This window comes from Hippocampus guttulatus, chromosome 3, assembly GCF_054856545.1.
Source record: "Hippocampus guttulatus isolate MCC_2025c chromosome 3, RoL_Hgut_1.0, whole genome shotgun sequence".
Taxonomy (NCBI): Eukaryota; Metazoa; Chordata; class Actinopteri; order Syngnathiformes; family Syngnathidae; genus Hippocampus; species Hippocampus guttulatus.
The window spans coordinates 21,427,942-21,450,559 of NC_141263.1; the positions used below are offsets into that span (position 1 = coordinate 21,427,942).

The following is a 22,618-nucleotide window of genomic DNA, read 5'->3' on the forward strand; positions in this document are numbered from 1 at the left end:
CCGCATATTCGTCTGGAACTCAAAAATTCCCCTATTTGCAGATCTCTGTTATTTGTTGAAGAATGTACCAAATCACTGTTTCTCAAAGCCACATCTTACATAAAATTGTTGCTTTGACACCATCCTAAGGCATCTCGGTGCCGAGAAACCACCTCAAAGCGAGGAGAGGAGCTTCATTTAGTCAGGGCAAAACGATGTTTAGTAGAAAAAGAAGTGCTTTCCTTGTGTTCTACTTAGGCAACAAATATTTTTGGCTTGTGTCAATTACTCACAGATTTTTTGCAAATACTCATCCTGCAACACAAACACCGGAACATTAGCTACACTAGAGCTGGATCAATAATTTTAAAAAAAAAGGCTTTGTCAGCAACATTCATTTAAAAAATATTAATTGTTGTCTTTCTTATTTGCTTGGGTCTAGAAGTGCAGTGCTGCTTCAAATATTTTGACCCTCTCACGTGGCTAAATGAGGTAAGCAAAATATTCCAAATACATAATAGCACAATACGCTACAAAAACTAAATATTATTACTTTTAGGGCTGACCCGGCGAAGATTTCTTAGGTGCGGATGTATGAAAACATTGTGTTTACAGAGGGGGGAAAGGAGCAGCATCTGCTTTGAATGCCAATGAGTTCATTTTGGAAGTTAACATAATGAAAGTGTCGGTACTCATTCTTTCGGCCGCCGCCTCGGATGAGAGTGAGGTCTCGCGGATGGCGTGGGAGTTCGCTATCTGGCAGCCTCCAGATGGCTCTGTGTTCTCTTATCTAGAAGAATGGGGTGCTGCCTCAATTTTTCAAGCCGCCTTATCTGAGAATCCTTTTAAATTTAATATTTACCAAAGCCTATGTTTTGTGCCGGAGTGGAATCGACATTGCTCTCGTCGGTTGTGTAGCCGCTCTTGTTTTTTTGTTCAACAATTCAAGTGAGGGGAGGGGATGGTGATTGATTACGTGACACAGACGAGAGAATAGAAGTGGAAGAAATGCTGAACAAAATAAATAAGGCTAGAAAACAAAGCATTTAATCTATAGCTTTGCATTGAACGCAAAATGAGGGGGAGCATGACCACTATATATTTACAACAAGGCACACACTTGAATAGATATAAACACGCCGCTTGGAATTTACTATGGATAAAAATCCACATTTTACAAACACAGAGCCACATAGGACCATGCATTTCCGAACCAGATGTATGACAAAAATGCAATTTTAACTATAGATGAAATATGCAATTTGCGTGCTTGATGCATTTCATTTTTGCTGCCGTTTTTTGGGGGGTGTTTTGTTAGTACCAGAAGCTCCTTAATGCCCTAAGGGAGAACTGAGAAAATGTATAGCAATTGACCAAGAAATTTTTGTTACGTAAACACAACATCGCGTCCATTTAATGTGTGAAATCCAATGCGTTACATTAATCACCTCACGTTTTGACGATTTTAGGAGAACACTTTTGAAGCGGCCATTGAAACGTCGCATTGTAACGCAAGGTCTAGCGACGTAAACGAGCAGCTCCTCCTTGGTAAAGTGACCGCGAGTGTTCTTTTCATTTTGAATGAAAATAAATAATTAAAATAATAAAGCCTCTGTGTTGGATTAATCAGCGCGTCCGAGGATGTAATTGCAGCGTTGGAGTCAGAAGCTGTAAGAGCAGATAATGAACACATGGCCATGAGGCTGCCAACATCCAGGGCAGAAGAAATGACAAGTTACAAAACTGTGACTTCAGCATTATTAAAAGCCTCGCTAGGAAATGAGGGCACTTTGTAATTATTCAACAACGGGCCATTTGTCGAAGCAAATGTCACTGCACTTCCGTCTCACTGGTGATTTACTCAATTTTATTTTGGAAAGCAGTTGCACAAAATAAAACCACAGTGCAGAGGTCATGGGTTGGATTCCGGGCCCCGGCCTTACTGTGTGGAATTTGCATGTCCTCATGCCTGTGTGGGTTTTCTTTGGGTATTCCGGTTTCCTCCCACATTCCAAAAACATGCATGGTAGGTTAATTGGACTCTCTATATTGTCCTTCGTGTGATTGTGAGCGCGAATGGTTTCTTCGTCTCTGTGTGCCCTGCGATTGGCTGACAACTGGTTCAGGGTGTACCCCACTTGCAGCCCCAAAATCAGCTGGGATGGGCTCCAGCACGACTGCAACCCTCATGAGGATTAGCAGTTCAGATAATCGATAAATATCGACCTAAAAAATGTATCTGCATCCAGATGTTTTTTTCTTTTTTTTGTCTGTGTGCAACCACTTGATAAAATAAAATTGAGCAAATTCAACACACTGTTTTCTTCAGTGCATGAAAACAAACTAATACTTCAAAATTTTTAATTTGTAAATTTGACCACCAGATGGCGATACTTGTTTTCCATTCAAAGCATACAGTAAAATGTCACATCGCTTGCTGAAAAAGTGTGCCACTATTGAAGATGGATAATTGGTCCTTCATGTCAAATCTTTTCACCTCAAGCCCCTCTGAATTGACTGACACGCCCCACCTCCAAAATAAATAACACATAAATAAATAAACACTAGCTTTTGGCTGTTTTGCATAGAGAAAACTGCACTGTGAAATATATATCATTCTTTAAAATATGCTTAATTTACAAGTGGCACAGAAAATGGATAGATGAACAGTTTTAACTGTTGTGGCTCATATCCTTGACCGAAGATGACAGTTGTATATTGCTGCTCTCTGGTGGACACATTTTTAAAAAGCCACAGTTTTGTAAACATTATAGCCGTACTGGTTTGCTTTAAAATACCCACGTTATTGTGTCTACTGCAGATAAAATGGCACATATTAAAATTTTAGACGTTAATGGTCAAAATGGAAAAGTTAGGTTGCACTTGAAGCACTGTCTTGAAATTTTTCTCTCATTCCAGAGCTCCTCAAAGCCACTAGGAAACATATTTAATTGTGCTCTCTGAGAATCTCTATCAATTGTGAACATTTCTAATCTCTAGTTAAAAGAAGGTGACAGGCCTTTGCCACATTGTACATTTGTACACTCTAATTCACACATACAAATCACATTTAGTGTGAGGAAACATCAATCAGTAATGCAACTGAGAAAGTTTGAACTAAACCATTTCTTGCAACATTCACAAGCAGCAGCAGAAGGCACCTATAATGTAATTACAGTAGCATTATATTGAGTTCTGTTCGTATCTAAATGAAATACACCAAGTATAAAAAGTACAAAGCACGAGTGCACAAAATTGGATCATAAAATAATTTATTGAAGGGAATCAAGTCATAGAAATCTTTTTTTTTTTGGAATGTGGTAAATTTTGTTTAAAAATATACGTCATACCAAAGTCACTACTGCCAACCTTAATTTACAATATAAAAGTAACTATAACGGTGGATATTCCTTGACAGTTTCGCTTTTGAGGGAAAACAAAAATCAACAAAGAATTAAAATACAAATTATAAAACTAAAATGAATTGAATTACTCAATTTAACTGACTTAAAAGTAAATCTAATTCAGAATTATTAGCACTGTTCTGTCACTGCACAACTTGTCACCTGTACTCCCTGAAAAAAACCAAAACAAAATTGCTCGTTCAGTCACAGAATGACTCAACCATCTGTGAATGAAAGCTTTATCGACAAAGAAATATACAAACAAGAAACATAAGTTAAAACAAACAAACCATCGTTGCATGCAAACTGAATACTTAAATCTTAAAAAAAAAAAAAAAGTCTCTTGCCTTCCAAGGGGATAAAAAAAAAAATGAAAGGAGTCAAATAAATAAATAAATAAAGTGTGCACCCGCCCCGGAATCCCATGAAATCAAAATCTCCTCGGCCTTGTGTGCACTACTGCTGCTCTATTGTATAATTTACACCACATCAGCATGTGGAACCGACAGCTGTGTGATCCGACGACTGAAACAACGCACAATAAGAAAAAAGGTTCGCCACCACTGCTCTAAATAAATGTTCTGATAATGTACATTACCACAATCTTATACGAAGACACCGAATTCGAATGCGACCTTTGAGCAGCTAAGCCTTTCGGTGGGATGGTGAAGCACCTCCGCTGTCCGTTCGGATTGGTCACGAGTAGATGGTGATAACCTCGCGCCCGCCGCCTCGCACCAGCAGCACTCTTTCCAAACCTTCAGTCAAAACCTCCAAAAACTCCATATCTGAAGTGGGGCAAAAAAGTGAAGGCAACAACGGCAAAAATGCTCTGATGGTGCGTTTGTTGCCACGGCGGGCAAAAGGATACAGTTCTCGTCTCCGTCTGTGTCACGAGGCGGTCCGGGCATGTTGAGGAGCACCAACCGAGCATCGTGGGACCTGTTGACGATCACCTCGTTCAGCTTCACGGCCGTGTGCATTCGCCGTACGTTGGACTGGTCCCTGGAATTATAAATGTTCAAATACATTTTCTTCAAAAGTTAAAAAGGTCGTTATACACACTCAAATCGGAGGGGGGGGGGGGGGGGTCTACTTTAAAGACACCTGATAAACACAATGTCACTGTATGCAGAGTTTACACACACCGATGAGCAACTCAGCCTCGTATCATGTTGTGAAATTGCGACTCACGGTTTGAGGCTCATGAGCTCTCTGAAGTTCTCGGGCGCATTATTTCTGATGCTCCTCTCGGCCTCGCACTTCTCTTTTGTCCACGTCCTCTGAATGTTGTCAGGCAGAGGACTGTCCAACGTGTCCTCCTCCTCATCGGAGTACAGACTACCCATTCGCACCAGCAAGTGTCTGTCCTTAACAAGTTGGGCCTGTGGGGAGAGAGGGATGAAGGTCAGAATTCCAGGCACCACATCTTGATGGCACGTGTGTGGGTGTGTGGGTGTGTGTGTGTGTGTGTGTGTGTGCATGCGCATGTTACCTCTCTCTTCCTCTCCGCACTGGACAGCCTCATCTGCCTCAGCATCTGAGATCTCTGCTCCATCATCAGCGTGCGCTCGTAAGTGTATGCCGAGATGTCGCTGTCATGCTGAAAAGCATGAATACATTCTTAATCAATTGCATCAATTAAAATGAATCATTATCATCTCGATTGTTCAGGTGCACCTGACGTTGCGTCCGCTGTACAAAAAAAAAACAAAATGTACGTATGCATTGGCATTTCTGGAAGAATTCGTCCATACCCACATAACCAACCGCCCTAACTATCGACTGACATAACGTTGATCTGACATGCTGACTGACAGACCGACTAACCAGCTGCCTTACTTGTTTAATTCCCGACCCACCTAATAACCAACCCAACTAACCAAACCACTCATCCCTCAAACTAACAAACAGACTGATCTTCTAACCAGCCGCAACTAACCAACCAGTCACCTACTTAACTATCATAACACACACCTACCAACCCAACCGACTGACCAACAGACTTAACTGACATCCCCCCCCAAGCCCCCACAAAAACAGCCACTGACTGACACTCAACTAACCAACCGCCTTCGTATCTCCATACCCACCCCACAAACTCATCAACCAACCACTTTGCTCATCCTCTTCGTAATGTGCATTACAGCATCAATAAAACTGATACAAGTGTACACATATAAGAAATCAAAACTGTATCAATCAAATCCATCTTTTATAAACAGCTATGAAGTTATTGTGGTGTTCATTAACATCTTACGTCTCGCTGCAAGAGATCATCTCTTACCATCTCCACCACTTCCACTTCAGCCTCTATCCTCAGCTGGTAGAGGAACGTGGCGAGATCCTTCTTCATCTGGATGCTGTTGTCATCCATCTGGGCTACGGTGAAGATACGCATTCTGCATTTTCTCCACACCTAAGAAAAAAAAAACAAAGCGTGAGCTCACGAACCAAACTCTCATCCTAATGGCGTTATCGATATCATTTATGCTGTCGCACTTTGTGTTGCTTGAGCAGGAAAGGCAGCAGCATGAGCATGCCCCCGTCATGGACGATCCACCACACGTCAATGCTGCCATCAGTGAAGCGCTCGTGGTTGCTCGGGTAGAACGACACGTTTTTGGGCACCATTAGAGCCAGGTGGGCCGCAGTGGTGCAACGGACTGTGTCTGTGCAGAGATGAGAACATGAAGGCCATTAAGGGCTTAATTGAATCGTAGCGGGTCAGGACACGAGAATGCATGGAGTCACGATGTCCCTATATAAAATATGTCAGGCGGAAACGATACCAGGTTGTTCACTTATGGTTCACAATTCAAGCGCAACTAATTAGTCAATTGTTAAGTGTAGGCCTTTAAAAGTTACAATGAGAAGAAAGCAGAGTGGATATATAAAACTAGCAAACTATATTTCAATTGCAGGTAAGCCGGGTCATCGTTGAAAATCAAAACAATTTATGTCGAGGCGTTAAATGACAATATTTTGAGGTTTAAAATAAATCAGGAAAAATGGAACTGAGCTCTAAAGAGGATATTGGAGGAAAAAAAATATTTGAAGATCGCCATAGAATTGCCCTGGAAAGGCTTTTGAATCCAGGTTAAACACGATGCTTATTTCCCCATAACTATAATTGGAGCCTTTTAAAGCATTTGTCATATAAATGATCTTTTCGCCCTGTCTGTTCTTTTTGTAATTTGAGCAAGAGATTTTTCGATTTCAAATTTTTAATTTTTCAGATATACACAAAACACAGAACCGTACTTGCATTCTACCAGGCAAACCAAGGGCATACGTTTATGCAGCTGAGTTGCAAAAGCTTACTGATAAAAGTCTTCCAAGCTCGAGGGTCCTCGCTTTGCCTCCAGCCATAAGGCCATCCCATCATCACCGTGTTGTGCTTCATTCCCCCGAGACCGCAGGACTGGATGAGGTGGATGATACCCTCCCGCACCTTGGTCGCCACCACCACCTGACAGAAACCCTTGACCCTCTCGATGTCCATCATGTTCTTGATGGTCTGGCGGGATAAACCAATCCATCTTGATCAGGTAATTGCCCACTTATCACCTCCGCTGATTAAGCACGCTCAAAGTTCTGATCACACACAACGCAGGACTGTTGAGAACTGTCTTCCATTTTACCTGCTCTGCTGCTTGCAGTTCCCCGTAACTTTCCAGGAAATTTCCCTGGATCACAGATCCCACGATGGTAAGACCCTTCCCCGCCTTCAACTGCGAGGCAAAGGTCAGCAGTCGGGGATATTTGATGTGGAGGTCCTCATCCAGCTTTGACAGAACCAGCAGCTGCGGTCTGTTGGGCCAGTCAACAGGGATATCATCACTTTCAAGATGATTTGGTATGACCTAAATTTGAATGAAGGACTCAGCATAGCTCTACCTCCAGTTTTTAGTGTGCGGAGGACCAACTTCTAGCCTCAACAGGGCATAGCGTGCGGCACTAAGGGATAGACCTCTGATGCCGTCTCCCCACTCCTTTTCCGCTCTGTTTGTGTTTGTACGAGTGGAAAAAGGTAAGTACGTATGATGCGGTAAGACTAAAGAGGACATAAGAGTCAAACAGCATTCAAGCTATGGACATACCCCTGGTACTCGATGTACTTGTAGATCATCCCAGCAATGCCCATGGCCACAATAGCGTAATACCAGGATGAGATGAACATCAGGGCCAAACACATGCTCATTCCAAGGAAGGATAGAGTCCTTTTGCGGAAGATGGTGAAGAATTCATTGCAACTTGTACTTGGCCAAAATCATGCTCAAATCTTCAGATACAGTGTTCGACTCTCTCGCGGAACCCTAATCCATTTTTTTCCCCCAGGTGCAATGAAGCAAATTTAGGTTGTCCTCACCAGTGGTAATATCTGAACCTTGGCCTCCAGTTGGGGGTGTGCAAAAGTGTTTGCACGGCACAGGCCAGGTTAACAAAGAGATAGCACATCAAGAAAAACCTGTGAGGGGGGGAAATACAAAAATGTCTGAATAGTATAACCAGTAAATGGCCAAAATATTACAATTCAACAAAAGAACCGCATAGAAAAAAATGATGCCCACTTCTAGAGCAATAAAAGTTACACTGTTAGTTTTCAATGGTCTCACACTGCACTTATCACTGATACAGTCTGCTATAATCGGGGCTAAATGAGGCAGTGACCCACCAGACCCAGCGACAGGTGTGATATTTCTCAAATCTTACCGTGTGCCAGTTGGCACCCAACATTATTGGAATGGAGCGGAGTAGTATCAACCAGCATGTGTACCAGTGCATTTACCTTTTTATGGTCAGATTTTTAAACATGCTTTTTTTTATCTGATCTATTGGGTTTATTAATTGGATCTACACCAGCATACATCTACAAGTCATCTTACATGGAAAGGATCGGAGCCACCATATCCAATGAGGCGATCAGGATACCAAGCTCAGCTATGAGGCCAGTCAGCAAGAGGGCCCATGTTGGCTCACCGTTGGTCTTCCCATGACCAAACACCTGCAACCAAGAAAAAATAATCAGCAAAGCAAAAAATAAAAAATAAAACATTGCTATAGCTCTCTGCGTTCTGTTCTGATATGTATAATCCACAACATGAAATGTCGCACTCTGAGGAAAGGGATGATATTGTCCTTGGCGATGGCCTGAAGAAGTCTCGGAGCTCCAGTGAGCGTCTGCAGACCTGCTCCCACCGTGGAGAAGAAGGAACCGATGACAATGACCCAAGGGGACGGCCAGGAAAGGGTTCCCACCACCAAATTGTTCCGAACTGCATCGCCAAATCTGAAGATACACACTGGATGAGTGAAATAAAGACGAGAGCGCGGTCACTTCAATAGCTGGACTTACTTGTCTCTTAGGACCACCCCTTCGACACAGGCCCCAAACAGGATAACAGAACTTAAATCTTGAGACAAAAAGTCAAGGAATTTAAGATGACACAAGGTGAGTTTACAACCAAAAACATTTGACTCAATATGGTCCCCAAGATAAGGATACAGACAAGAGTAGTGGTGGTAATAGCTAAGATGGTTCCAATGGGAATGGACTTCTGAGCATCCCGGAGATCCCCAGACCTGTTGGAGCCGGCCATGATGCCTTCAAAACACAAGGTCAATATCATGGTTACGTTTCATGTTAAATGTCTTTGTAGTCGATGGAATTCACAAGCGATCCGAAATAGCACATCTTACAGTCTCCTCTTTAACACAAAGACCCTGCAAAGTAACTGCATCAGACCACTAACAATTGCGAGGGGGAGACTTGCCTGTGGCCGAAGGGAAGAAAATGCCCACCAGCAACATGAACGACGTGGCGATGTCTGCGGACACGTACATGCCAAAGTTCTCCATGGTGCTGTGGGAGTCCACTGACGCAAGGCCATCCTTCTCCAGGATCTCCCCTTTGTGCATGTAGTCGCCCCATAAATTGTCTGACAGAAACCAAAGACATGTTCACGTGTTATTAAAGTTGATTGTTTAAACATTTTACAATGAATAGTGCTTAACTTCTTTTTACACTTGCACACTCCACCACAACAACACTCTATACCTCTAAATATTCCACTAGCTAATCCGGGAATGCCCTGGATTTCTGTGACGTTATTCTGCAGGAAGTAGTCATCGCACTGCGCACTGCTCAAGTTCCCCGGGAGGCAAAACAGGTCCCAGAGTTGACTGGGTGCTGTCGTGTTACCAATGGTGACGGTCTTTGCACACACATCAAAACGATCTCTGACCAAGGTCCTGTTGCCAAGCATGCAGATCCTAAAGCGATAACAGAAAACAGTGAAATAAACTCACCAAAATATTTCAAATATCTCTTAGTAGGATGCACTACAACCACAGCAACTGTTCCACAAACTTACGGGAACTCTGGTGGATGAGAGACAGACTTGATCGCGCCGGCGTAGATGGAGACGATTGAGATGATGACGCAGGCAAGGAAGAGGGAGGCCAACTTGTTGACATATTTGACACCCACGAAAACCACCACAGCCATGAGACTGAGGCAGATGGTGCCGTAGACGCGCATGTTGTTCAGCATCGCGCTGTCAGTGCCGTGGTGGTCTGCGGCATGAAAGATGGCGGCTTGAGGTACCAGATATTGCTAAGAAAAGAAATACAGAAATCCAGAAATATATGACATTTTATCCCTTACATGGGACTCACTGAAATACTAGATGATTTTTGGCGCACTCTACTGTTAAATTGATTGGAGATTCATTTTCTCGTCATTAAATATTGAAGTAATATTCAACTTTTCAAAAAAAGTCCATATTTGAGCACATTTAACCACACACTTCATGTGTCATGTTAAAGGTATCAGTAATTACAGTCACTTGGGCTACTTCTTTTGTTGTCTGTCAGAGCCAAGGCCACAATCTGAGCAAACACATTAGGAGGTTCTTCTTCTTTACGGAGAGAAATTCTGGCATCTTCAACGCTATCTGATGGATCCAAATATGGTTCCTGTGTTTAAAAACTGACCAAGAATATTTCAATGGCTCCGAGGATGTACATGGCGGAAGCAAAGGTAGTGCCAAGATAGAAGCACAGGCCCACGGCTCCTCCAAATTCTGGACCCAGAGAGCGCGAGATCATGAAGTAGGCCCCACCAGCTAGAAAAAGGAAACACACTCTTACAAACCAGATGCTCCCAAATGCAGTTTTATGTTTTGTTTTGTTTTGTTTTGTTTTGAATGCAAGACTATCACTCGATGTATGGCCACGGTGATTCAAACATTACCTGGAACAACACCATTTGTTGCAATTGCACTCATTGATATGGCCGTGAGCATGGTCTGCAAAAGGGAAAGGCACAGTGCAGTTAAAAAAATTAAATAAAATAAAAACGGTTGGCGCGGTTGTCGCAACGGAACATCTGTGTGGCACGCTAACATCCACCCATCAAAGTGACGCTCGGGTACATCGGCTTCCAACTGACTGAGCATAATCTCTCCTGAAATGATCAATATATTAATGCCCTGAAAATACATATGAGTACAACACTGATTATGTAAAGCGGTGGGAGGTAATGGAGGCGCGCTCTGCAGAAAAGTCAAAGTGGGCCACCTATTATCTACAACAGAAAACATATCGTTGACCTCTGTCTGTAGTATCTTTGTCAAGGCGGACTTTTTAATCCAGCTATTGTATTGGGCGGGGTATACCAAATGTGGCGAGTGAGTGCATCTTATTGACCGGTACGCAGTCGGCACAGGCTTATGACCCACATTGGTGGTGAAATCCACCCGGCATATCAGCCTAGTTAGTGCGTGTCTGCGTGTGCGCACTTACACATGTGCAGCACATGATAACAATCAGCAGGGACTGCATGATGCCGGCCACCCCGACGATCCACGTCAGCCGCAGGAAAAGGATGACCCCGAAAATGTTCTGTAGGCAGGGCAAATAGACGCCCATCAGAGTGCCCATGTTGGGGGTCTGGGGAGGCAGAGAGAGGGAGAGAAAGAGAGAGCGGTGGGTGATTATTGAGCAATTCAGGAAACAGCAGTATTGATGATCATTATTGATGGTTGTACTCTTTAAAGGTCAGTGCAGAATGTTTCAGCTCTTGCATGAACAGTGGACCCTATCCACCCACATGTCCAATTTTCTACATTGCTTCAACACATTAGGATCACGGGTTCTTGGTTTTACTATTTGGTGCTTTCTAACGTTTTTATTACCGATTTGTCTTACTGTTTATTGTGCATGTTAAATTGCTCCATGTACAGCACTTTGTATGCAGCGATGGCTGTTTGAAAGTGCTATATAAATACAGTTGACTTGACTTGACATATACACCCCACCCTAAGCATCCGATCAGCTTCACAGTCACACAAAAACGTTTGTTTGTTTTTTTAAATACAAAAAAAATCCCGGAACAGTTTCAATATATTTTTATTTCATATTATTTTCTAGGCAGATTTTTTTTTTTTTTTTAAATCTCAACAAATCAGTCTTAAATTGGGTAATGTCAGACCTAAGAGGGTGCATTGTATTAAAGCCAAGCTTGACGGCCAATCTGTCAGCATGTTTTCATCCAAAAGTTGGAAGGGAAAGTGCTGTAGGTGGAGGATAATTTTACAAAGGCACTGACCTTAGGAGTCTTTCTTTGCGAGGCCCCCGCGCTCTCCTCCTCCTCATGCTCCTTCGCTCCCTGGGTAATGTTTGTGTAGCTGACCAAACGACTGAGCAGAGATGACACCTTGGGTCGGATGTCCAGCTCTTCCTGAATGCAGAAAGAGGAGATGAATGTGGGGAAAAAAATAAATCATGCAATAAATAAATAAATAAATGAAAGATGAGGTCGTGATTTGAATTTGACAACCAAAGTTCAAAATACCTCGAACAAGGCCAGGTTCCGATCGTAGAAGTCATTCTTATTCTTCTCGTCAGGACTGTTGAGAAAGGGGCTGTCTTCTTTGTGATTGCCATGTCCTATAATTGAAAACAAACAACGCAAGCTAGAATTCAGTCGATATGAGGATGTACTTCGAGCAGTTTTGCAGACATATATCACTCACTCCATTGCAATAACTACCAACCATCCATTTTCTATAGCGCTTGTCCTGAGTAGGGTTGCAGGTGAGCTTGGAGCCCATCCCAGCTGACTATGAGCAAAAGGGGGGGTTACACCCTGTACTGATCGCCATTGCAGTCCCAATACTTTTGGAGGGGACTGTACTGATTGGACAATTTCGATAAGTGTCTTCAATTAAGCAAACATGCATGATTTCGGAATATAGAAGAAAACAAACTCCACACAAAAGTACCACACAGGATAGCACCGAACCCTGCCTAAAAATGTTTGCATACAAATGTACTAACCCAAAATGACAAAAAATAATATAAAATCTTGCATCCGCCATGGGGGCAAAAAAAGTGTTTCAAGAAATAATTTCCTGCAGCACCAGGGGTTAATAATAAATATGTCTCGCCCTCACTCACCTGTGCTCAGTGCTGCAGTGGTGCTGCTGCTGGTGTCACTGAGGCTCAGCATAGTTATGAGCGGTGTTTTGCACGCTGCACTCCCATCACCAACTACAATCCAGGACACCCGCTCACCCTGGGTCAACACCCACTGCGGAGCCTGATCCAACATGTGGCGCATGAAGAGGCAGTGCTCATTGATGTATTATCTAACATGACTGTATCAGAATCAGAATCGCCTTTATTGTCATTGTATGGAATACAACGAAATTTAGGTGCCACTGTATGTGAGTGAAGTGCATTTACAGTGTTACTAAATGCACACATAGAGTATGGTTTTACCACCAACAAGATGCTCCACAGATGAGGTGCAGCTAGGTGGAGCATTAAAAAAAAAAAAAAAAGAGCACAACACTGTCATCTAGTGTCCATTTAAAGTCATTACATTGAAGCGCCATGTGTATTCATCCCTTTATACTTGGAAGAAGAATATTTCCTTGCCCTTATGAAATGTATGTATTATATTGTTTTAATTAACCTTTTTGCTGTCACACAACCAGCTGCTCTCTGATATTAATGTATTGTTGTGCTAAGATAAAGCATGCTGTGTCTTCTTGCACCTCAGCTCACGTTCACAGATGAAAAAAAAATAAAGCATACACACAAAAAGAACACTATCCCGACAGTGAAACATGGAGGAGGCTCTCGTGTTTTCTTTGCTACAACTGGGCACAGGGTGTCTTGAATCTGGGCAGGGTATCATGAAAACTTAAAACTTTCAAGGTTTTCTATGGAGAAATGTTCTGCTCCGTGTCATGAAAGTTTAGTCTAAGTTGAAGGTCAATAGTCTGGCAACAGGATAATGACCAAAAAAACAGAGCTAGATCCAATTGGAAATCTGCGGAAGAGGCAGAGAAACATGCCGTCTGGTGAAAACGCCCTTCAAATCTGAGACAAGTGGAGCAGCTTGCTCATGAAAAGTGAGCCAATTTACTTGCTTAGGTAATTGCCTCAAAAGGTTGTGCAACAAAATATTAAGTGATAATTTTTGTCCCGGCCTGTTTCAAGAGTTTGTTGAGTTTGGATATAAGTGCAGTCTGGAGCTCTGATTTAATATCATGTTGCGGCTGCCTTCTGCACTTTCTCAACGGTGTAAGTGTCCATCAGCTCTTTATTGGAAAAGCCTCTTATCTGCTCAACTTCCCCTTTAACGATTGAATTAAAGGTTTAACACCGAGAAGCAGATTAGCTTCATCTATTTCCTATTGAATACACTTTCTACTCCACTGCATAAATACTCAGATATTCCTTCCAAATATAGGAAGACTCCCAAATTCCACACTCATTACAGCTTTTTTTTGTTAATAACGTATTGGCCGAAATGGTGCTCTTCGCTCTAGTAGAAGCCCTGTCCAAAATAATCACCGGCTGCACCAAAATAAATAAACACAGCACCCCAAATTGTGACCCTTTTCCCTGTTGCAGTTACATTTACAATGTGACCATGTGTCACTCCACATTTTATAGTACAACACATACTGCCTGCACGGTAGTTGTGGCATCTGTAAAGCTGAGGTTCATGATGCTAACTCACTTATATTAGCGGCAAATACCTTTTTGTGTGACAATTAACAAGTGATGGTAGATACCACATTTTTTTCAGGATGATACCGGTATGTGTTGTCACTCTCGAATACTCAGATATACCGATACCAAGTACAGATACCACTTTTCAATTTCACTGAGCACAATGACAGATAATTCGAAACAGAGACCTTTCTGATTTGTTAAACGGCTGCAGTCAATTGGTGAATTGCAGATGAAACAAACTTTGAATGACAATTTTGACCAAATGAGATATGGCAACAGCTCTGATCGCAAGCTGCAAATGCAGATTGCTGACAACTTCCGGTGATGCAAGTGGCACGCCACCGTAGTTCAAAGGTCACCTGCCTTTTTATTTTAGTTTATTTTTTTCATTACTTTTTTGTGAAAGTGAAACTGCTGGATGCTCAGGGTTCAGTATCGTGATCGACTGGTTGGGCACCCCTGCCATATCCCTAATACATGTCAAGCTCATGCTACAGGGCAGTACATAAACATCCCCAACAACTATATCTTGATAACTACTCTACTCTATAGGTGTATAAACCAAGCACCTGCATTCATTTGTTACCCTTTCTTCATGTAACAAATGCTGTAGCTTTAGCCACAAGCTAATGCCGCCTCATTAGATGTCTTCCATGCAGAACAACATCTGAAGAATGCGAACCTGCTGAGATGCACAGCAAAACATATTTGCGCTGATCTGCGATAATGATGAGCAAAAGGCGGACTTAGCGTGATCCAATGAACTCGGTATGCTTCTACGCGGTCATCACAACACAGGAATCCAAGGCTAAACATGTGTGTGATGATAAACCTAACGGAGTAGGAAAGCATGGACAGAGGTTGCCAACGGTCACATTGCGCAACTGCAAACTATCCGCCCAATGTGGTGAATGTATGAGAGTGCTCTTTCGGCTCTACCACAATGATCGCAGTGTTATGGGCGGGGTCCTGTTTCTGGACCGAACAGAGCTGTTTTCATAGGCTGAGGATGACGTTAAACTGTGTCAGTTCCTCCCGGGTTACGTGTATAAGATCACCATTCCCACAATAGAACAGAAAATGACTTCAGGCACAAATGCGTCATTTACTTTCTATCCATCCATCCATTTTATACACAGCCTGTCCATTTTAGGGTCGCAGGTGAGCATATCCCAGCTGACTTTGAGCGAGAGGCATGTACACCTCGGACTTTTCAGAAGTCAATCGCGGGGCACACATAGACAAACAGCCATTCACATTCACATGTATATTCCTACTTAACACTCGTGAGAACACAAATCTTTCTGCAATGACCTACAGTTAAAATTAAGCTAAATGCAACTCCGCAGGCAAACGCAAATGTCAAGCACAAAAACGATGACAGCAACTGCAATCAGCACACAATGAACCGAGAGGGTCCTCCGCCACATCTTTTGCATTGATGACATTGTTAAGAGTACATCTCCATGGCCATGTCGTAAACTGTTTACAAGGCCTTATTATAGCATGCGCCTGTTCTCCTCATTCACCGTAGTCTCACTTCCTTTTATGACAGCACGTCATGGCAGCTGAATGCAGACTGGGATGTCAGTGCTTCAGGAAGCTCAATGCGCAGCAACAAGTTGAGAGGGTTCAGCAACAAAGTAGTGCGTAACACTCACAGAGACAGCCCTTCATGGGAAAAGTCAACACATGCTCTTATGCAGTCACAAATGTTGCAATCGAATAGCCAGGGTCCATTCAGCCTTTATCAACAGAAACAAATTCTTGTATTCCCTCATGTGATGAAATAAGTGCATTGCATTTGTTGCACTTGCTCAGTCATGATTTTGAAGAACTACTTTCACTAAGTTTGTCTCCTTCGGGTATCCGTAGCAGAAAGATGGCGGCAAAGCATGGCAGCATCCTGTTGGGGAGGTGCGCCGTATGTAATCACAGACTACCTCACCTACAGTTACTTTTTTTTTTAAATTACGTCAATGTGATAAAACTTTTTTTTTTGCATATTACTGAGGTGAATAGTGTCTTTTATAAATAATGAACACTGAAAAAAAACCCCAATATATTTTTACACACTGTCCCTGTGAGACAAAAATTTTTTTTATTACTTCTGTTGATTGTTTTTGGATGGTATGGATATTTTTTGCAGTATAAAAAGAAACGGAATATGTAACATTTTACATTTTGGGGGCTATTTTTTTTTTTTTTTACAAAAAAAAGTATGATCCAATTATCAACGAATAAATATTCCAAACTCAAGAATGTGCTGCTTTCATCATATTTATATAAGAAATGTGCACTGGCTTAGACAGGCCAGCGTCACTGAACTTTGGGTGACCCAACTGAAGTACGTATTGAACTCCCCCCCCCCCTTCAGCCACTGTTAACGTCGTTGAACCCTGCAATTGCCTTTAAAATGCTGTGCATTAGCTCTCTGCTATGCTTCTTCATGCAATGCAATGTGTTTTAAGATAAGAAAACCTTTATTAGTCTCGCAATGGAGAAATTCCCGATTCACAGCAGCAAAGTTATGAAAGGAAGTAGAACAACAAAATATAGGAGCTGCTGGAAAGGCAGCCACTCACGCGGCGCCATTTTTGAAGTCAAAATAACAAAAATAACACAACACAACACATAGGACACAGACAGTCGTGCATTCTTCACCACTTTTCTGCATACACTTTGTTGTCTGAAGCAGTTATAGATGAAAGAGGAGAGGCTCCATTCCAAGTAAAATAATAGAAAATTGCACAATTGTGCACAAAAGAAACCTGTGTAAATTTCAGAAGAACTAGAAGAAGTGTTCAGATTCATTTATTTGTGATATTGTTTTAAGTGAGTATTTAGGCGGTACCAGTATGCATTCAATTCACTTTGAAATAAATTTTAAAAAGCAGGCAGACAGTCTGTGGATTTGTACAAAGTGTGGCCTTTGGTTCTGTCAGGTTCATTTCAAAGACCGCACCCAATGCGAGTCTTTTATTCCATCACATGTTTTTCTTTCCTCGAGCCCATATAAAAATCCCACATAATCATACTCCTCTTGCCTTGCTCCGTCTCTTTGCTTTGTTCTTCTTTCTTGTGTGAACACGGTAGAAAAACGTGAGTGACAAGCTGGGGCAAAAATGCGCTGCAGCCCATTTTGGTAAAAGCAAATCCTCCCTCGGCACAAAAACAAGAGCACCATCTTTTGTACCGGCCGCCTCTTGAGGCCTTTTTGTGGTGCTCTATCAGCACACCCCAGTTGTGTAGTTCTCACCCCTTTCCCACTGCGTCTGGGTTTAACCTACTTTTGAAAAACTTTTCTAGCGATTTGCAAACAGACGGGAGCTTGAAAAACTGGTTAGTGGCCGCGGTATAATCGCCATGGTAACCGCCCAACCAGCTGTTCAGGAGACGGGCTCGCCACGATGAGCTAATCTCGCTTCCAAGTATCACCACTAATTCCAAACTTTGACAAAGTTGTGCGGCTTACCGTCAGAGCTGACGGTGTCTTGATTATCCGGTGGTCCACCGTCCCCGTGGTCCACCGAGTTGATCCCCTCCAGACTGTCATAGCCAGACAGGGCTCTATCCCTCACGGGTACCACCGTGAAGTGAGGCATGTTTTCATCCCCCCAACTCCGGCTAGGTTTAGCAGGCTAACTGTTAGCTCCTCTTCCCACGAATGGCAACTACATTCCACTACCCTGGGCTCATTTCCCCCGGACCGCGTATGCTTGTACTCCACGCCCACGGACCGGTCCCCCGCCCCCCTTCCTGAGGGGGAGTTTTTACTGGGAAAGAAGCAGAAAGAGAAGGAGTGTCCCAAATGGGATTGGGTTATGTGAAGTCATCCTCTCCTTGCAAAATTAAGGGTAACTAACCCCCGCTTGGCTTGTGTGTGCATCCCGATTTGAGCCAACGGAGTTTACGTTGTATGTTCAAGGGTCCGGACAGTCCCTGCTCTGTGGGTCTTTTGACTGCTACGTGGCAGTCTGGAAAATACGCCAGAATCAACGAGAGCTGTAGCTACAAACTGAAAAGTTTGCGGATGTTTGCACGACCGTTAACTCTCTCCCCCCGCACTCCAAGAATAGTCCTAAAACCCATAAAAGCGGTCGATCTAAGCAGAACGTCTGTTAAGACAGCCCTCAAAGAGCTTGCCAACGACTCTTTTTTTGGATGGCACTTTATGACTGAGCTCTTTTACTTTTATTGTTGGAATCGCAAGACAAATGGCCTTTGGAACACAGTCCGATTGAGGATGGATTTCGATGCCCAGTTTCGATTTATCAATTTACATGGAATATAACTGCCTTTATGACAGAGGACACCCATTTTGTACACGTCGGTGACAACACAAACGATGTAAAGCGTCACCTTTATAAAATAATAGCCTAAGTCATATTTCCTTCTTTTTTTTCAGAAAACGCTTTACATCCAATTTCCAGATGATCAACACTCTCCTTGCAAAACTATATAAGTGTACGGATATTATTTACACTGCTGTGCCAACACGTCTGGTCACACTGTCACAGAAAACTGTTTTAAAAAGTGTACTTTGCAGTCAGCCTGCAAGTACTGTACTACCACAGGTGTCGGTGTCGAGGGAGCAGGAAGAGTGAGAAGAGTGAGGTGAGGAAGCCATAGAAAAACACCTGGAGGTGAAGAAGCATGAGGGAGAAGAGGACAAGAAGGTGGAAGGAGATTGAGAAATAGAATTACTCATTACATCAGAGCGACATTACAGTAGTGGACCATGTTATCAAATATGGAATGAGCCAGACACTGTAGAATGGGTTGTTTTCTCTCCCTCTAGCTACTCAATGAAATAAGTAGGGCGGCCCGGTAGTCCAGTGGTTAGCACGTCGGCTTCACAGTGCAGAGGTACCGGGTTCGATTCCAGCTCCGGCCTCCCTGTGTGGAGTTTGCATGTTCTCCCCGGGCCTGCGTGGGTTTTCTCCGGGTGCTCCGGTTTCCTCCCACGTTCCAAAAACATGCGTGGCAGGTCTAAATTGTCCCTAGGTGTGAGTGTGGGCGTGGATGGTTGTTCGTCTCTGTGTGCCCTGCGATTGGCTGGCAACTGATTCAGGGTGTCCCCCGCCTACTGCCCGAAGACGGCTCGGATAGGCTCCAGCACCCCCCGCGACCCTAGTGAGGATCAAGCGGTTCGGAAAATGGATGGATGGATGGATGAAATAAGTGTTTGTTTGGTTGTTTTTTTTGGGGGGGGGGGGTGACATGGAAATCACAGTTATGTTTACAAACCTTGATTAAAAATACGGTACTAGAAATGTGGATCCCTGTGTGTTGACAGAACGATGACAGAGGTATGATCTCAAACTGACATAGCACAGAGAAAGCCAAAGCCAGATGTGGTTTTCATTCTTCCCATGAGTGCGTAGTTGGCGCATTGTGTTTTTACTAATATGACGGCTTGTCATAATTGTAAATAAAAATACATGATAAAAATTACGAAGGTTAGAAGACTTAAGCAACACTTATTTGCTCTTGAAGGAGAACCAAGACGCTTTGACGTTATAGCCAATATAGTTTAAAAACAAATTGTGCTGCTTCAGCTGTCAGAAAAATACCGGTACTGAAAACTTCTGACTGGTAACTAATGTTGTCAACCACTAGATGTCGACATTGGATCGCCTCACTTGTGCACAGTGCTGCCAATTTTACTGCTTGATTATGACCACTAGAGGTCAGACTTACGATGACAGAGGTGCAGCCCAAAAAAATTAGGCACAATTACATTTAATGGGTTCCTACAAAAAAGTTAACCAAGATAACAAAATGAAACAGTTAGGATTATGATGCAGTGCATCTCTCAAAACGACAATAATGAACAAATTGTGGCCTCTCAGTCAAAAATAAGCTTTGTAAAAGTTATATTATTTGTTGTATTAGGTCTGGTCAGATGTGACAGATGTACCTATTTAATTATAAATTATGTGCGTTTTGGTTGAAAAAAAACATGTTTTCTGTGTCTACAGAATATTTGTGACATTAAATACATACTTTACAAAGCACGACTAGTCAAACTGTCACTCCTAATTACCTCTTATGTTGGGCGGAAATGTAACATCAAATAATTGTTTAACCGGCATTTCCCAGACAATGCATCATTTTACCACAGTCGCCCATGTCTGCTATTCAAACAGTCATAAGATAAAGCACAAATGAATGCAACTTCATGACTCAAATTGGGAGTGAAGCCTAAGCTCCAATCGCTTCTGTCGGCCAATGACATTGATTTGGATTTTCTACTGAGCCTGAGGGGGCTTAAGACAATCCAATTAACTTTGGCTGCCATCAATAGCTTGACATGGCTGCCACAAGACTGTTTGCAATGGTCACACAATGGCTGCTTGTGGCGGCTTTTCTGCAAAACCAAAGAACAGGCTGTATTTTTCTAATGACCCTGGGAAAATACAACTACAAAGTGGTACAAAACTTCAGCGCTAGATCCAACCCGATGAACAAACTCCACATAGGAAGGCCGGACCCAGAATCAAACTCTGCACCACTGCACTGTGAGGCGGATGTGCTATCCAGTTGACTACCGTGCCACCCTTTTGTGGTGAAATGGTACTCTCAAAAGTGCCTTTGATGACATTGCCTTTTGAAGACATTGAAAAAACGGCATACAGACACCTGACGTGAAAAACTTTGTCCCTATTCAATACTTGACCCAAAATTTTAAAAACACTGAAACCTGATTTCAAACTAATCTTATAATATTATCCAAACAATAAAAAAAGTTTAACAGATGGCTGCTTTTTTTTTAAAATCATCACTCAGCAAAAATATGCACGCCAATTACTACTATCCTATGAACCAGGAGTTTGTCATCCTCTTGTGGGCATCTTAGGGTGTACAGTACAAAAGCTTGTATGCCGGTAAAATTTTCCGCAAAAATCTGAAACTGGTTTGAGGCTGGGGATTATTAATTTTATTGAGTTACTTCACTTCCTCCCACATTCCAAAAACATGCATGGCAGGCTGATTGAACGCTCTAAATTGCCCCTAGGTGTGAATGTGAGCGTGGATGGTTGTTCGTCTCTGTGTGCCCTGCGATTGGCTGGCAACCGATTCAGGGTGTCCCCCGCCTACTGCCCGAAGACAGCTGGGATAGGCTCCAGCACCCCCGCGACCCTAGTGAGGATCAAGCGGTTCGGAAAATGGATGGATGGATGGATGGATTTACTTCACAACCAATCTGTTGTGCTGTTCAAATTACGGTGAGATCAGATCAGATAATGACTGGAAAGGACGAATGTACTCAGATCGCAGCTGCCTCTGTGCCGGTTACAAAAGAAACAAAAAAAATCTTCAGAAAAACTCTAGTAGAGATAAACACAAATGTATTTGTGTACACTAACAAAGTACACAATTAGTACCTCGGGTTCTCCATGTACTGTATTATATGCTGTCCACTTTCTCAACCTTACATTGGATTCAGGTGACAATTCCCACCAGCTACATTGTTTTGCTGTGCATGTTTCCTATTTTTCTGCAAATAAATGTTCTCCACCCGAGGTCAAAAGGGAGCTGCGATAAGACTTTGCCATATGGTCGCATCTTTTATTGCCCTCAAAATATGGCGTCCATTAGATTTATGTCTCCAAGACAGGAAACGTGCCCTACTTTTTTTTACTTATGTCAATAAAGGTTATGAAATGAAGGTGGTAGAAGGGGTAAACGCACGGTGTTTAGAGTACATACAGGAGTCTGATCCTCATTGGTGGTGTGTTTGTGTGGGAGGGGCTGCGGAAACAGGAAGTGTATCATAGAGGGTGCCGAAGGCCATTCATACACAAAGTGTCCCAAAGGTGCTATTATGCCCTTAAGCCAAGTGCTTCTGGGGCTGCCAAGATGTTATCATTTATCACAATAAACACATGGAGTACTCATGATTATTGGAAGTGAAGTGAAAGCAAGTAGTGAGGGCTATTTTGTAAGCAACACTGGGATGGATTTTATACCGAGTAGCAATGGTTTTCAATCAATAATCTTGATAGAACAGCAAAAAAAAAAAAAAAAAAAAAGAAATTAGTTCAGTTTAGTTGGTGCCCCACTTTTTTCCTTTTCCTTTTGTACTTTTTACATATTTTTTTGTGTTTGTTTGTTTAAAGTGTCAAAAGGAGTTAGAAAAGCATGCCAATGATTTTGGCCTCACTGTATCAGTTTTATCAAAACTACTGTAC

At 42.6% G+C, this 22,618-nt stretch overlaps 1 protein-coding gene across 2 annotated transcripts; it reads right to left on the reverse strand.

Moving 5' to 3' along the window:
- Positions 1-3,234: 3,234 nt before the first annotated feature.
- On the reverse strand, positions 3,235-18,120 carry slc12a4 (solute carrier family 12 member 4). Of its 2 annotated transcripts, none has more exons than XM_086107426.1 (24): positions 17,896-18,120; positions 12,244-12,338; positions 11,998-12,129; positions 11,193-11,339; positions 10,642-10,696; positions 10,383-10,513; positions 9,761-10,002; positions 9,445-9,659; positions 9,161-9,325; positions 8,893-8,991; positions 8,743-8,800; positions 8,502-8,676; positions 8,273-8,391; positions 7,756-7,854; positions 7,487-7,606; positions 7,284-7,388; positions 7,028-7,196; positions 6,708-6,903; positions 5,886-6,055; positions 5,671-5,802; positions 4,879-4,986; positions 4,578-4,768; positions 4,255-4,388; positions 3,235-4,171 (listed from the first exon to the last, which is right to left on the reverse strand). In XM_086107426.1, the coding sequence occupies exons 1-24, from the start codon at positions 18,023-18,025 to the stop codon at positions 4,080-4,082; spliced, it is 3,279 nt and encodes a 1,092-aa protein (XP_085963552.1). In that variant the 5' UTR covers positions 18,026-18,120; the 3' UTR covers positions 3,235-4,079. The 2 variants fall into 2 exon arrangements, with proteins under 2 accessions (XP_085963552.1, XP_085963551.1); XM_086107425.1 differs by lacking the exon at positions 17,896-18,120 and adding an exon at positions 12,849-12,933.
- Between the last annotated feature and the right edge of the window lie 4,498 nt (positions 18,121-22,618).